This window comes from Triticum dicoccoides, chromosome 5A (genome assembly GCF_002162155.2).
Source record: "Triticum dicoccoides isolate Atlit2015 ecotype Zavitan chromosome 5A, WEW_v2.0, whole genome shotgun sequence".
Lineage (NCBI taxonomy): Eukaryota > Viridiplantae > Streptophyta > Magnoliopsida > Poales > Poaceae > Triticum > Triticum dicoccoides.
The window spans coordinates 404302192-404318412 of record NC_041388.1 but is presented as its reverse complement, the minus strand read 5'-3'; the positions used below and the strand labels follow the sequence as shown (position 1 = coordinate 404318412).

The 16221-nt window shown below is 50.8% G+C and overlaps 2 protein-coding genes and 1 pseudogene across 2 annotated transcripts; 1 reads left to right on the top strand and 2 right to left on the bottom strand.

The window, feature by feature from the left end:
- Positions 1-9542: 9542 nt before the first annotated feature.
- LOC119301846 lies at positions 9543-10371 on the top strand. The gene has a single exon (XM_037578818.1). The coding sequence runs from the start codon at positions 9722-9724 to the stop codon at positions 10253-10255; it is 534 nt and encodes a 177-aa protein (XP_037434715.1). The 5' UTR covers positions 9543-9721; the 3' UTR covers positions 10256-10371.
- Positions 10372-10381: 10 nt separating this feature from the next.
- Positions 10382-11184, bottom strand: LOC119301845 (annotated as a pseudogene).
- Positions 11185-12828: 1644 nt separating this feature from the next.
- On the bottom strand, positions 12829-14273 carry LOC119301847 (DPH4 homolog). The gene is made up of 2 exons (XM_037578819.1): positions 13926-14273; positions 12829-13443 (listed from the first exon to the last, which is right to left on the bottom strand). Exon 2 carries the CDS (start codon positions 13413-13415, stop codon positions 12894-12896), a length of 522 nt encoding a protein of 173 aa, XP_037434716.1. The 5' UTR covers positions 13416-13443; positions 13926-14273; the 3' UTR covers positions 12829-12893.
- Positions 14274-16221: the final 1948 nt, after the last annotated feature.

Below are 16221 nucleotides of genomic sequence, written 5' to 3'. Positions count from 1 at the left end.
GGGGAGGAGACATGGGTTGGAACGAGAAAATTGGATATTTGCCACTTTAAGCATCGGGCTTCTCAAAAATGTCACTCTTAAGATGGGCTTCTCAAAAATGCCATCCAGCTCATGGACATCTTGATTACTATGCCATTTCCCCCGTTTTCGTGTTTCTTCTTTAGTTTTTCCATTTACCTGCGCTTGAAAGGACAAGACTACCCCTAGATATGTACACGTACCTGATTGCGTCGTGTAGGCAGTCGACTTGTTGTGTTGCCCCTCACGCGCGCCACCAGCCTGAAAAACAGTTGATAACACCACGCGCAGGCGCAGAGCCGCAGATCGCCTACACACCGCCGCCGCCGCTGATCGCCTGGACGTCGCTGCCGTTGATATCCTTGACGCCGCAAATCGCCTATACACCGCCGCCGGCGTGTTAGACTATGTATAGCTTCTGTACCTATGTACGTATATGGTACATATTGTAACACAACCATTATATATAATGAGATAAGCCACCCCTAGAGGGTTGTGTTGGTTCCCCAAAACTTATTGTCTTACATGGTATCACGCTAGGTTACGATCGCTTCCGCTTCTAAACCCTAATACCCGCACCGCCGCCGCAGCCGCCGCCGCCTTCACCGCCGCCGCCGCGCCACCGATCGCGCCGCCGCCATGTCGAGCGCCGCCACCACCGGTTCCACTGCTGCGGGCTTCCTTCCGGCCTCTCTTGCGGCTCTGCTCAACCTCCCGCTCGATGTCGTCTCTGTTCCGGCTCCGATCGGGACAAGGAGCATCGGCTCCGTCTTCTCCACGCCGCCGGCGCCCTCGCTTGGGCGTGACCTCGTGGTCCACACCGCGGCGCCGCCGTCCGCTGCGGACTCCGCAGGCGTCGTCCCGCCGCTCCTGCCGCAAGCGGATCACACTGCCCCGCTGGCGGGGTTGGCGGCGTCCGCCCCGGCCGCGGGCCTTGCAGCGTCCGCACCGGCCGCGAGCTTTGCGGCGCCCGCCCTGGCTGCGGTCCCGCCTCCTCCCGCATCGGCTTCGGTGCCTCCGGCTGCCTTCATGGTGTTTGCACCCCAGGCAGCCTCCTCGATGGGATTGTCTTCGCCGCCGCCGTTTCACTTCGGTCATCTCATCACCATCAAGCTCTCCGCCGACAACTACATCTTCTGGCGTGCGCAGGTTCTCCCGCTCTTGGGGAGTCACTACCTGCTAGGCTACGTCGACGGATCGCTTCCCTGCCCACCCGCGCTGGTAGACAGCGTGCACGGTCCGGTCTACAATCCGGCCCATCGCGTCTGGACGGGGCAGGACCAGGCGAACCTCTCCTCCATCCAGGGGTCGCTCTCGCCGGCAGTTGCCGGCCTTGTTGTCTTCGCAAAGACGTCTCATGAGGCCTGGACCATCCTTGAGCGCACCTTTGCAGCGCAGTCCCAGGCTCGTGTCTCTGCACTCCGTCGTCAGCTTGGAGAGTGTCAGAAGCTTGACTCCACTGCCACTGAGTTCTACAACAAGGTCAAGGGCCTCGCCGACACATTGGCCTCCATTGGACAGCCCCTCACCGACTCCGAGTTCAACTCGTTTATTGTCAATGGTCTTGATGAGGAGTATGATGCCTTAGTCGAGATCATCAACGAGCGGGGCAACTCGACACCCATGCTGGCACACGAGGTTTTCTCTCGGCTCCTTCTCACTGAGCAACGGGTCGAGACTCGCCGCACCAGGGGCACTGGCTCCCTCTCGGCCAACGCCGCCACCAAGGGTGGCCGCTCTTCTTCATCACCCCGGTCTCCCTTGGGGCTGCCACCGTCGCCCGCCTCGGCCCCCCACCTACTGCGACCTTACCGGGGGCTGGCGGTCCACGTGTGTGTCAGCTTTGTGGCCGCGATGGGCACTGGGCCTCCAAGTGTCATAAGCGCTTCCAGCGAAGCTTCCTTGGTCTTGGCAATGACGGCAAAGATACACGCAACAATGCCCGTCAGGTCGCCATGGCTGATCGTCCCGCGCCGCAGAAGCAACAGGGACACACTCAGTCCTACTCCATCGATCCACACTGGTACATGGACTCTGGGGCGACAGAGCATCTAACCAGCGAGATGGGGAAGCTTCACACTCGTGAACCCTATCATGGCTCCGACAAGATCCACACCGTCAATGGAGCAGGTATGCACATCTCTCATATTGGTCAAGCATCTCTTCTCACTAGACATGCCAATAGGAGTCTTCAGCTTCGCAATGTTCTTCGAGTTCCATCTGTGACCCGTAATCTTCTTTCAGTTCCTAAACTCACACGTGATAATAATGTGCTTTGTGAATTTCACCCTTTTGATCTTTTTATTAAGGATCGGGGCACGAGGGACATTCTTCTTAGTGGGCGGTTGTGCCAGGGCCTCTACCGTCTGGAGCATCCTGGTGTCGCTCGTGTTTTCAGTGGAGTTCGGGTCTCTCCGTCACAGTGGCATGCTCGTCTTGGTCACCCGGCCACACCTATTGTCCGTCATATTTTGCGTCGTCATGAGCTTCCTAGTTTGTCTAGTCATAAAGATGCAGCAGTGTGTGATGCTTGTCAGCAGGGGAAGAGTCATCAACTTCCTTTTTCGGAGTCCAGTCGTGAGGTGAAACATCCTTTAGAACTTGTGTTTTCAGATGTATGGGGTCCTGCTCAGACTTCTGTCAGTGGTCATAATTACTATATCAGTTTCGTTGATGCTTATAGTCGCTTTACCTGGCTTTACCTTATTAAACGCAAATCTGATGTGTTTGATATTTTTGTTCAGTTTCAAAAACATGTTGAACGTCTTCTCAAGCACAAAATTGTTCATGTCCAGTCAAACTGGGGGGGCGAGTATCGCAACCTCAACTCTTTCTTTCAGTCGCTTGGGATAGCTCATCGTTTAGCATGTCCACATACACATCAGCAGAATGGTTCAGTCGAACGTAAGCATCGTCATATTGTTGAAGCTGGTCTTACTCGGCCCATGCATCTGTTCCATTTCGGTTTTGGAGTGATGCTTTCACCACTGCATGCTTTCTCATCAACCGTACTCCTACTCGTGTTTTAAACATGAAGACTCCCATTGAGGTTCTCCTTAATGAACAACCTGATTATACCTTTCTCAAGGTATTTGGGTGTGCTTGCTGGCCGCATCTTCGTCCATATAACAAGCGCAAGCTTGAGTTTCGTTCTAAGAAGTGTGTTTTTCTTGGCTATAGCTCTCTTCATAAAGGTTACAAATGTCTTCATGTTCCCACTAATCGTGTCTATATATCTCGGGACGTCGTGTTTGATGAGCATGTTTTTCCCTTTGCCAACCTTCTTGTGTCCACTGTCGAACCACCATCCCTGCATTCATCCTCTGTTGCTTCTGACCAATTTGATGATGTTGCATACTCTCCTTTGCTGTTACCTAACCATGGTGCAGGAACCGGACGTGGAGCTCGTTTGGAGCTGTTGGAGGATTCACCATCATCATCGTCGTCTTCTGGTGGGCACGTCGATCGCCCTATGTTGCATGGCATCGATTCGCGTGCCCATGCATGGTCACCCGACGAGCCCGTCGCGCCGAGCATCTCCACTGCTCGGTCCATTTCGCCAGCGGCCGCCGAGTCGCCAGCGGCCGCCGAGTCGCCCGCGGCTCGGCCCGTCACGCCGTCTTCGCCCGCGGCTCGGGTCCTCACGTCGCCTTCATCAGCGGATCGGCCCGCGACACCGGCCGCGCCACGGCCCACTATGCCGAGCTCGCCATAGGCCCGGTCTGTGATGCCGGAGTCGCCAGCTGCTTCGTCTGCTCTGCCGGTTTTGCCGGTGGGCCGGCCTTCTTCGCCAACCGAGTCCGAGGCTACCGTGACTGGCTCCTCGTCACCGGCTGACTCGTCAACGTCGCCGTCCTCCAGCCCATTGCAGGCTGCTCCGTCGACCTCGGTGGTTCCTGTGTCCCGACCACATACACGCAGTCGCAGTGGCATTTTCAAACCTAAGGAACGTAAGGATGGTACGGTTGCTTGGTTGGCTGCTTGTTTGGCTGCTGCTGTTGCGGATCCATCTTCTGAGCCTCGCTCATATCAGGCTGCCCTGCGCATTCCACATTGGCGAGAGGCTATGGAGCAGGAGTTTCATGCTCTTCTTCATAACAAGACATGGACTCTCGTTCCTCCACCACCACGGGTAAATGTTATTGACTCAAAATGGGTATTCAAAGTGAAGAAGCATTCGGATGGATCTATTGAGCGTTACAAAGCGCGACTTGTTGCTCGCGGTTTTCGGCAGCGTCATGGTCTTGACTATGAGGACACCTTCAGTCCTGTCGTCAAGCCTACCACTATTCGGCTTCTTCTCTCCATTGCTGTTTCTCGTGGTTGGTCACTTCGTCAACTTGATGTGCAGAATGCTTTTCTACATGGATTTTTGGAGGAAGAGGTTTATATAAAACAGCCGCCTGGTTTCTCTGATCCTGATCGTCCTGACTATATCTGTCGTCTTTCCAAAGCACTATATGGTTTGAAGCAAGCTCCTCGTGCCTGGCATGCCCGCCTTGCCTCTGCCCTTCGTGCTCATGGGTTTGTGCCGTCTACTGCTGACACTTCGTTATTTCTTCTACAGAAGCCAGAAGTCACTATGTATCTTTTGGTATATGTCGATGATATTATCCTTGTCAGCTCTTCTCAGTATGCTGCTGATGCTCTTGTCTGCTCTCTTGGTGCTGATTTTGCGGTCAAAGATCTTGGGAAGCTTCACTACTTTCTTGGAGTTGAGGTCACTTCTCGTGCTACTGGTCTTGTCCTTACGCAGAAGAAGTACTCCTTGAAGTTGTTACAGAGAGCTGGCATGCTGAAGTGCAAACCGACCACCACACCCATGTCGTCTACCGACAAGATAACAGCTGTTGATGGTGAGCTTTTGTCTCCTGCGGATGCCACAGAGTACAGGAGCATTGTTGGTGGACTTCAGTACTTGACGATCACGAGACCAGATATCTCTTATGCTGTTAACAGGGTTTGTCAGTATCTTCAGGCTCCCAGAGATACTCATTGGGCTGCTGTTAAACGCATTCTTTGTTATGTTCAGTTCACCCTGACATTTGGTATGCATATTCGGCCGACTTCCTCTCGGGTCCTTTCGGCCTTCTCTGATGCAGATTGGGCTGGTAGCCCAGATGACAGGCGATCCACGGGGGGTTATGCAGTATTCTTTGGCTCTAATTTGATCGCCTGGAGTGCTCGGAAACAGGCTACTGTGTCACGTAGCAATACTGAAGCTGAGTACAAGGCTGTGGCTAATGCTACTGCAGAGATTATTTGGGTGCAGTCTTTGCTTCAGGAGTTGGGTTTGTCTCAACCACAGCCTCCTATTCTTTGGTGTGATAACATCGGTGCTACATACCTTTCTGCAAATCCAGTATTTCATGCCCGAATGAAACACATTGAAGTTGACTATCACTTTGTACGGGAACGTGTATCACAGAAGCAACTCCAGATCAAGTTTATCTCACCTAAGGATCAACTTGCAGACATCTTCACTAAGCCTTTACCGCTGCCACAGTTTGAGGCTTGTAGGCGCAATCTTACCCTTCTCAGTTCTTTAGAAAGTGGCTAAGATTGAGGGAGGGTGTTAGACTATGTATAGCTTCTGTACCTATGTACGTATATGGTACATATTGTAACACAACCATTATATATAATGAGATAAGCCACCCCTAGAGGGTTGTGCTGGTTCCCCAAAACTTATTGTCTTACACGGCGCCACCGCTGATTGCCTGGACGTCGCCGCTGTTGATATCCTTGACGCCGCCGGGCTGCCGATCCCTGGGCGTCTCCGCGCTGCCTATCCATGGACGTCGCTGGCGCCAATCGCCTGGACGGGGACGCCACGCACCATGGTGCGGCAACGACAGCATGGAACCCAGTCCTCTGCACTGTATTTTGCTAAGCCTTTCTCTTTCTTTGTTCGCATGATCTTAATTTACAAAACTATACCGTGTATATCTGCAACTGCAAGTAGATATATCTAGATTATGCATCCAGTTTAAGCACTCTGCACGTGAGCTTGGCCTGGTGCGAGCAGTCGTATAAGATAAAGAATAATTATGAGTTGTTGTGGAACAGTATTAAGAGAATATCTAACGCATGGTGGCGAGCAGGTGAGGGCGAGGTACAGCTGCGATTAGGCGTGGCGTGGGTGACCGGCAAGAACGAGCTTCGGCGGCACGCGCAGGCGTGGCCGAGTTACAGGCTTACAGCAGCGAGCAATCGGACAGCATCGGAGCATCCCATGGGCGACCCAATCGAGCCACGCACAAACCAGATAAGGTTAGGAGAGACAAGGGCACTTTGGTCCTTTCAAGCGCAGATAAATGAAAAAACTAAAGAAAAAACAGGAAAACGGGGGAAATGGCATAGTAATCAAGATGTCCATGAGCTGGGTGGCATATTTGAGAAGGCCATCTTGAGAGTGGTATTTTTGCGAAGCCCAATCTTTAAAGTGGCAAATGTCCAATTTTCTCGGTTGAGACGGGGCAGGTGTATCTAGGACCTCTTCCTTCTTCTCTCTTTCTTCGACTCGAAGGAAACAACAAGTGGTGGGGCAGCAAGGAAGCAAACGAAAAGGCAATGCCATCGCCATCCCCTGCTGCCCACATGGCATAGCCCAGCGCCCGCTCATTCCCCGCACGTTAATGCTTCTCGATGTGCGTCTAGGTCTGTCTAAATATGTCCTTTGGTACAACTTCTCAATCCTTGAATCACTTCTCCATGATTCTTGCTGCAGATTCTTCGTATCTTCACGATGTTGCCTTGGCTGATGGTTGCACCCGTCGAAGACTGCCCTCACGCTCTCCGCTTCCTCTCTCTTTTTTCTATGTGCGTCTAAACTCTCTGCGAAATTGTAGGGGTATGCCGCTTCACCCCCTCTATCACGCCTAAGGTCTCGACTATGTTGGTGCCTCTGCCTGTATTCCATCCCCTTGTTCATGCTTCCATCATTTCCTCAAAATGTTTCTTTATCAGAATATTTTGCACACACATAGCCTAGAAGCATAACATTTTCGTCTGTTTATTGCAGATTCGCTAAATAACTGGCAAATCACTTCATCACACCCCCTTAATTTGGTACTTTCACATGCCAATTTGTGATATTCCAATGTATATGTCCATCTATTGGCTGGTGTGGGAATATCTGGACCTAAGAATCAGGCTTCCTGCCCATGCAACATGTTCTGATACAACAATTGCTATTGGTTGGAATCAATATTATAGATTTTTATCTCACCATCAGGTTAACTATAGTTTCTTTGACTAATTTTCTAATATTTTATGACGCTTCACACTTCTCATATCCAGTGCTTACCCGTTGTTATCTCTTGTATATATACAGTTTTGCACTTGCCCTCTTTGAGGCACCTAACTGTAATTTTGACGAGTTAACTATAATAATTTTAGTCCTTACAAAGAAAAACTATAATAATTTTAGAAGTCAGTTGCATCACTAAAGTTTGGATGAATTAATTACCATGATTTTAAATAGCAGCTGCACCATTAAACACATCAATTGTTCACTTCACACACGCAAAGGGCATCGAGTGTTGAACCGGCGTAGGTCATGTGGCCATTTGATGTTGGTTGACGACTACTTTGCACTATTCGAGCCTTATTTCCATTGCAATTTTCGGATGCGGCGACAAAGTGCTTGATCGCCTCTACCATGGTACCTGGGCTATGATGATTATTTGACCATAAAGAAGGATGCCATTATAACCACCGGGTCTCTGTTTATTAGAAGTGCACCGCTGCAATGAGGGTGCTTGCGCATGGCACAATCGCAAATTCGTGGCATGAGTAGCTCCAGATGCATGAAAGTACATGACTTGAAGCCATTGTCAAATTTGCTACTGCAGCGGTGGAGTTGTTTGGGCCAGAATACTTGAGAGAAGCAACTCTTGTAGACACGGCAAGGCTCATGGCAATTGCAGAAGCAAGAGGGTTTCCGGGTATGCTAAGATTAGCAGATTGCATACACTGAAAACTAATGAGTACAACATGGGGTGCTATCTTTGTTATGGTACCTATCCTCCGTGGGTGACTTTCGTCAACACTATCTTCGAACCAAGGGGTAACAAAAGATGTCACTTTGACCAAAAACAAGAATCTGCTAAAAAGGATGCCGAGAAGACATTTGAAGTGTTTCAAGCCCGCTTTACAATTGTTTGCGGACCCGCTAAACTATGTGACACAGAGGCATTCAGGGAGGTGATGATAGCTTGTATGATCATGCACACAATATTTGTGGAGGATGAGGGTGATGGAGTTTGCCATGGTCTGGATTTTCAAAACGTGGCTGATTCTAACTATCTTTCAGAGTAGAATCTAGAGACAACTAAGGATTTTATCCAAATGCATCATCAGATTTGACATTGAGGAACTCATGAGCAGTTGCAGAATGATCTGGTTGATCACCTTTGGGCGTTTCATACGGACAATTAGTACATGCGTCCGGCTAGGACGAATTCAAAGTTGAACTTCACTCAAAAACTTTATGTTTGGATTGTAATATTTTTATCTTTATTGTTGCATTAGAATATTTATCTTTCACTTGCTTAAAATTTGTGTTGTTTATCTTTGATTGTTTTCAATAGTGCGGATATAAAGAAAATGGGAGCGGGCATTTGGTGCATCCAATTGGACGGTTGCTGCCCCATTCCTATCCGTGAACACGTCTGGACGTGTCCACAGACATTTGATGGTGTCCATTTAATGGGCCACGTTGGAGTTGCCCTAATTGCACATTGTTAAATCACAAAGTTCTCACCATGGTGTTGATATCAAATTCCAACTTCAGAAATAATCAAACCAACAAAAAATTACTTGACACACAAACATCACCTCATCGGATCGGAAAACCAAGATTTGTGATGACACAAACTTTATTCATACGAAACTACGGTCACGAAAGTAGTTTTATTCGTACGAGACTAAGATCACTATTAGACACTAATGGAGGCGGCAGAGAGGGAAGCGGCGTCGCAGGGAGTGGTTGTGAACCTCGAGGAGCAGTGTTCACCCCCCTCCCCCCGCGGCGCTCGGCCTCCCGAACCCCATCCATGGCAGCAGCGGAAGTGGAGGCAAGGATGCAGGTAGAGGAGACGACAAGGGTGCAGACAGAGCAGGACGCAAGGATGGCTACGGAGCAGGCGACATGGATGGTGCCCGGTCAGCGAGTGACCCGTCAAGCTCGAACTTGAAATTTATTTTGACATGCTCGGATTGTTAAGCTGCGACTTATTTTGCTTTGTGTTGAACCACATTTGAGAGATGTGTGGTTGTCCGACAGGCCAAACGGGAGGCCATCGGCGCTGTTCGTGGCCGTGGACGCTCTTACTGTGCGCCGTCTGCCGTGCGTGCGTTGTCGCCGGCGGGAGGCTTCCGTGCCGGACCAGCTGGCCTCAGCCCGACGCCGACGCCGACGCACGTCGAGCTGGCCTGAATCAGCCCAACTCCCAGCACTTTCCACTCTCTAGTCTACTCTAATCTAGAATGAAAAATAAAAAAGAGGACAAAGGGGATGAGCCCCTTTCGGAAAGCAAGAGTCGATTCGGCACTCGGGCATCCCTGCCGTGCCTTCACCCAGCAGCAAAGCAACCAAGGTAAACCAGAGCACCACCGCCCGCCCGCAGCCGCAGCCAGAACCCCCCGCCCCCAAAATTACCACCTTGGAATCCAGCAACCAAGCAGCCGAGCCCCGTCTATGGCGGATCAGGAGGCCGCCGAGCCGGGCCCGCCGTCGTGGCCCCCCTGGACCTCCCTCCTGCTCCGAGCCATGAGCAGGCGCCGCACCTGGGCGGCGCTCTTCCTCGCCGTCTACGCCGCGCTGCTCTCCTCCTCCTGGAGCCTGCTGGCGTCCGTGCGCGCCTGGTACTACGCCGCGGCCGCGGGCTCGGCGGCGCACCCGGCCGCGTGGCCCGCCGCGCTCTACGCATCCGTCATGTACGGCGCCGTCTTCGGCCTGCTCTCCATGGGCGCCGCGCTGGCCGTCGCCGCGCCCGCCATGCTGGTGACCTGGATCACCGTGCTCGTGCTGCTGGCGTTCGCGGGCAAGCCCCGGCGGTCGCTGGTCGCCGAGGCGCGCCGCGCCACGGCCGACATCGCGCGGCTCGCGCTCCGCGTGCTGCTCTGCGAGGGCAACGCCGTCGCCGCCGTCTGCGCCGCCGCCAGCTTTGCCGCCCTCCTCTTCGGCCGCCGCGACGACGCCGGCGCCGACGCCGGGCGGCGGCTGATCTGAAAGCTTTTTCCAGTTCTTTTCACGCCCTTTTATTTGTTTATTTTCTGTTCATTGTAGCTGTGCTGTCCGGATGCAGCCGTTGTATACCAGCAGTTTGGGGGTTTCATTCTTGGCAATGGAGGTTCTTGTTTCTGTAATGGCGGCGCCGATTAACTATTAACCGGTAGTGATCTTTAAGCTGTAAGCCGGAGCCGGGCTGTGGTCAGGCCTGACGGCGAGGTTGCTGCTGCTGCTGCTCCGCTTGCGCCATTGCCACGAGTCGGCCGGCGTGCTGGGCAGCGGCGGCACAGCCCGAACGGCCACCCCTCGCAGCCCCGTAAGCCCTCCCACGCCGCAGGCGGGTCCATGTCCGTCGACGACGCCACGGTCGCTGCCCTGCTCGTGCTGCGCGTGAAGAAGCTCTTCACCGAGAAGAACGCCTCGCTCTCGTTGTCCCCGTCACTCGCCGCCGACTTCTCTTCCTCCTCCACGGCGACGCACTTCTCACTACTCGAGGCCTTCCCGCGAACGCTTCTCGGGTGGAGCGGAGTGAAGGACCACGCGAAGGCGCCCGACAGAGCCCACGCCGCAGCTCGACGGCCGCTTCCTCATCTCCCGCTTTCTCATCTCGTTCAGTATCACCTGAATGCAATAATAATACAGTAGTTACACGGATGTGCCGTGCTCACATGAATGGGTCAAGAACAGAGCACGCTCTGACGCTACCTCTTTCGTGTCGAGCATGGCGCGGTCGTCCTCCTCGCTGTCGTCGTCGCCGGAGCTCCACCCGGCGGCGGGGATGCCGAGGCAGGGGCCATGGCAGAGCGCGTAGGCCTCCCTGACGAGGCAGGAGAGGGACCTGCTGCAGTGGTTAGCGGCGGGGAGCCTGGGATGGTGCTCGTGCGCCAGGCAAGGCATTGCTAACTGCACGCAGAGGATCGATCAAGCTGCTAGTGCAACGCTCACGACACGCGATGTAGTATGTGATCTCGGGTGTGCGTATAAATGGGGGAGCGATCTTGTTGTCGCTGCGACCGGCGCGAATGGGTTTTTCATGAGGTGACGAGGGGTTGAAGTGGACGCGCATGACAAATGACAAGTGCCCCGCAACTTGGACGGAACAGAGGTGGCTCTCGATTGTGGTTGTATTGTATCGTACTAGTGCGTAGAGCTCGTGTGTGATCCTTTGGGTTCAAGGCTACGTCACAGCCGCCTTGTTCTGAGCTGGAAAGTGTACTGGTCCGTGTGCTTCGACCCAACAAGGACGGAAGTTTGATCGTCAAGGCGTAAGCAGCACAACCACGACCAGTACAAAGTTTAATCGACGCAAGGTTCAAATAAGCGAAGATCGCGTTGGCTACGTGGCCGGGAGCACCGCAGCCGCAAACAAGGAAGCAGTGAGCTTGCAGGCAATCTTGTCGTGCAAGATCATAGCGGGAAATGATTCGGAAGCAAAAATGCTCTCTTCGGAAGGATCGAATAAAGAAGAAGATGCAAGACAACATTGCTGGTGGTGGTTTGATGTAGCTTTCGGGACAGGGCCGTGGTGCGAATCAAAGCCCAAGGTGCATGCCATGCCATGCGCGGGTAGAGATGTCTTTTGCCATCCATGCCGGCGCACGCAGATGCAGGTGCAGGTGCGGTGGGAATGCGGTCGTGAAAACGAAATGCTTAGGGCATGTTTGGTTCCAATAAATCACCTGATTTATAAGTCACCTGATTTATAAATCGCCCGTTTGATTTTTACTTGACTTATAAATTATCTGACCACATCTTTCCATCTTGTTTTTTTATGTAAAGATGATGGGACCCATGTAAAAGGGGGTGACTTATAAGTTTTAAGTTGAGGTGGAGCAACTTATGACTTATAAGTTGGACCTGTTTGGTAAAATAAATTACTTTTTTCAATTTTCGACTTATAAGTTGATGACTTATTTGGAACCAAACAGGACCTTAGCTTAGGTTCGTGTGGTAACAAATGGATCGGTGTGAAGAGACAGGTTGAGCTGTATACGCAACAAAATACAACGTACACTACGGTCCAAATAAAAAAAAGATGACAAGTGTGACCGGGTACACGCACATAGTCATGTTACAGGTGAGTGACTTGCCGTTAACGGCGGATTAGGTTTTACTAATAAACATATGCTGATAGATCATCCCTTGGCAACATCATACAAAACGAGACCGTTCTGTGTAAGATGCCGCCCATGCTTAGCAGTATAGACCAGACACGGCAGAAAGAGTAATGCCAAATATATTGCAGTAATTTACAGCAAAAGACACAACAAATTAGGACCTGCTCTTTGTTGTTGTTTCGTCAGTGCAATTGACAGGAGAAATCATCCAAGTCAAAGAAATGAGCAGCAAGCATTCACCTCAGCTGTCGTACATGTGAACATCAGAACCAGCGACAGGTGAGGGAGCATCAAGTCATAGCCAATAATAAGCAAAATTAACGGAATGAGACGTACAGATAACAACCCACAGCGACTTGAATCGACAAAGGCGGTTAGCTGAGCACAATGGTCAAAAACATCATCATCTCAATACAACCATCAGGAGCTCAGGTACAGAGCCAGCAGTACACGCTATGTCGACCATGATCGGAGGTGCTTCAAAAGAGCAGGGTAGAAGGTGTTCAAATCAGTACAACGAATCAAGCTTTATTTATAATCAGCCTTGTTTTAAGAGAACATGAGCCACAGCCCAGAACAACAGACGTTGGTAAAGAATCAGGTGCCTGCGCTTCTATTTCCCCATCTTCACTCACCGAAATTCCCATTTCACCAAGTTCGCAGGCTGTGATCGAAAAATAATCGCCGCATCTACAGGCGTACAATAGCTCAACGCCATCGCCAGAGCTTTCAACGATCATATCCTCGATTTCGATATCGGTTGCGATGACATCAAGGCTCTGTCTGGACGATTGTAGTTGTTTATCATACTCTGCTCGACATTTGGGGTAGCGTAGGGTTTCCCATGCCTTCTGTACACTGAAAAAACCATGTTGCTCGCCGGTAGACACAGATGGTTCGAGAGTCGCCTGTGCTTTGTCAGGATGTGTGTTTAAAGCAGCACACTTGTATGCTGCACGTATCTCGTCATATGTAGCATCTTCAGGCACAGATAGAACTTCATACAAGGTCTTCTGGTTGGAGATGCCGCTGCCTTGAAGCATTTGCAGAAGCTGGGCCACTGACCCTATACTGGACAAGTAAAAAAGGGGCCTCAGAGAAACAAATAAACAGAGAAAAACATGCAGTTAACTCTAACCACTTCATCACAAAACAATTGCTAGACAAAGCAGAATAATACTTGCTTTGGGACTGAAAAATGGAACCGGGGGGGCGTTTTTGCCCTCCTGATAGTCTAAAAACTTATTTTGGGACGGAGGGAGTACTACCTACCATCCATGTAACACAGATTTTCATCATCAAGAAAGAAAAGGCACTGCCAAAATGTGGTATATTCCACTAGCGTAAGCAATGTTCAGAAACAACATTTCTATCAAATAACAAGCTTCAGATGAAATTTTGAGCTGCCTTTTGAAGTTCTATACCAAGCAGTATATATATTTGATATTACGGTTCCTTAAGAATTAGAGGTCACCCCAGGAACTTCCAAAATTCACTCGAGGGAAACCCGCTAGATCAATAGCATAACTAGGAAAAGATGGTGATGGCGCTACCTTGGATTCGGAGGCGAAGCAGGGCGGGCCAGCGGTGTCGGAAGTGAAGCAGGGCGGTAGGCGGCGTTGGAGGAAGGAGGTAGGGGGCGGCGGCGTCGTAGGCGAGGAGGAGGACGGCGTCCGTGTGCTCAGGCGCCGGGGGCGATGTAGGGCGCGGAGGAGGAGGAAGATCGGGGGCGGGGGATTTGGGAGGGAGGGTGGAGCCAATCCACCGGCCGGTAAAGAGAAGGGACTCCGGTGGCAGGAGATTCAGCCGCCGCCGCCGCCGCCGCCGCCCGAGGGAGGAGAGCCAAACCTACCAGGGCTCGGGTATGCCCGGGTCGACGATGAGTCTTTTCTTTTTTTCTTTTTGGCCGTGAGGCTCCAGGGTGAGGTTGAGAAGGGGAATAGAAAACCAGGTCACACACATGGTAAGCAATCCAAACAATTAAAAAAAAGAAGAAGGAACATAGAACGATGTGGAAAATACCAGGATACAGCTGGTTGTAGATTAACCTCATAAACAATTTTCATGGAAAAATTAGCAATTCAGAAAAAAGTCAGTAATCTTTGAAACTTTTTTTGTGAGAAACTCAACTTCAATCGCATAGTACAAAGAACATTAAAGATAATAAAAATTACAATCAGATTCGTGGACCATCTAGCGATAACTATTTGACATTAATAAAAACTCGTAAAAAATCTAAGCATAAAATAGACTGTCCGGAACGACATAGTTTTTCTAGACAATTCGCGAAGCTTTATTACGCCGTCACCAGCTGAGCTAGGACGAAAGAAAGGTTCCCGGGCCCTATGTGAGAGCTTTATTACGCCCTGCCTATTTTTTTATGGCTTGCTTCAGGCTTCCGCGGGGCCTATGTGAGAACATCACTTCCATCATCCGTCGGTTCTGGTGGAGAAGCAAAGCGGGCAAGAGGAAGCCTAGCGGGGTGGCTTGGGATCATGACTAGGCCAAAACACTTGCGCGGTCTGAGTTTTCGCGATACGGAAATTTTTAATCTTGCTTTGCTTGCCAGACAGGCCTGGAGAGTATTGACCGAGCCTAATTCTCCGAGCGCAAGAATTTTGAAGGTTGCATACTTTCCGGAGTCCACACTATTGGAAGCTGAGCTAGGCGGGAGACCGTCCCAGATTTGGAGGGCAGTGCTTGACGGACGGGATATGCTAAGACAAGGTATTATACGTAGGATTGAGAATGGACATACAACAGATATCTGGTAGCATAACTGGCTACCGATATAGGGCATGATGAGAGCCATCACGTCGAGGGTTTCGAACCCGCTGATTTTGGTGTCTCAACTAATCTCCACTACGACTGCCACATGGGACGAAGCACTAATCCGACCAGTTTTCCTCCCAATAGACGTTGAGGCAGTCTTGAGCATTCCCCTTTGCACTAGAAATATCAATGATTTTTGGGCATGGAGCAGGGAGAAGAGGGGTGGCTTTTCGGTAAGGTCAGCTTACAGGATGATCATAAACACTAAACTTTTGAGAGAATCTTGGATTGATGAAGTGGAGGGATCTTCAGGATCTGAACAAGAGAGGAACTCGTGGTCATCATTATGGAAGGTAAAGTTACCACCCAAGGTCAAATTCTTTTTGTAGAGACTTGTAGGAAGCTCTATTCCAACAGCCGACGTGCTCGAGCAAAGACATATGGCGGACTCGGTGGCTTGCATGCTTTGCGGAGCTCTGGACTCTTGGAGACACACGATGATCGACTGCACCATGGCCCGCTGCGTATGGGTGCTCTCGGAAGAAGAGCTGGTCCAGAAAATGTGTCAACATGTCAACGATGATCCACGTGATTGGTTGTTTGCACTCAATGAAGCTCTTAATCCGGACCGGTTCACTCGGATGGCCATCACTCTATGGGTAGTCTGGGACGCGAAGAGAAAAGTTGTCTATGAGGACATTGTGAAGCCCCCGATTCAATCGTACACTAATCATACACGCAAATGTGTATGATTAAGATCAAGGACTCACGGGAAGATATCACAACACAACTCTAGACACAAATTAAAATAATACAAGCCAGGGGCCTCGCTGGCTCAAATACATAGCTCGATACACAAGAGTCAGCAGAAGCAACAATATCTGAGTACATACATAAATTAAACAAGACTGCCTTAAGAAGGAAAGCACAAAAACAACAACGATCGAAGAGGCAAGGTCTCCTACCTGGGACCTCCTAACTACTCCTGGGCGTCAGCGGTCTCCATGCAGTTGGAAATATGCCCTAGAGGCAATAATAGAGTTGTTATTTATATTTCCTTATATCATGATAAATGTT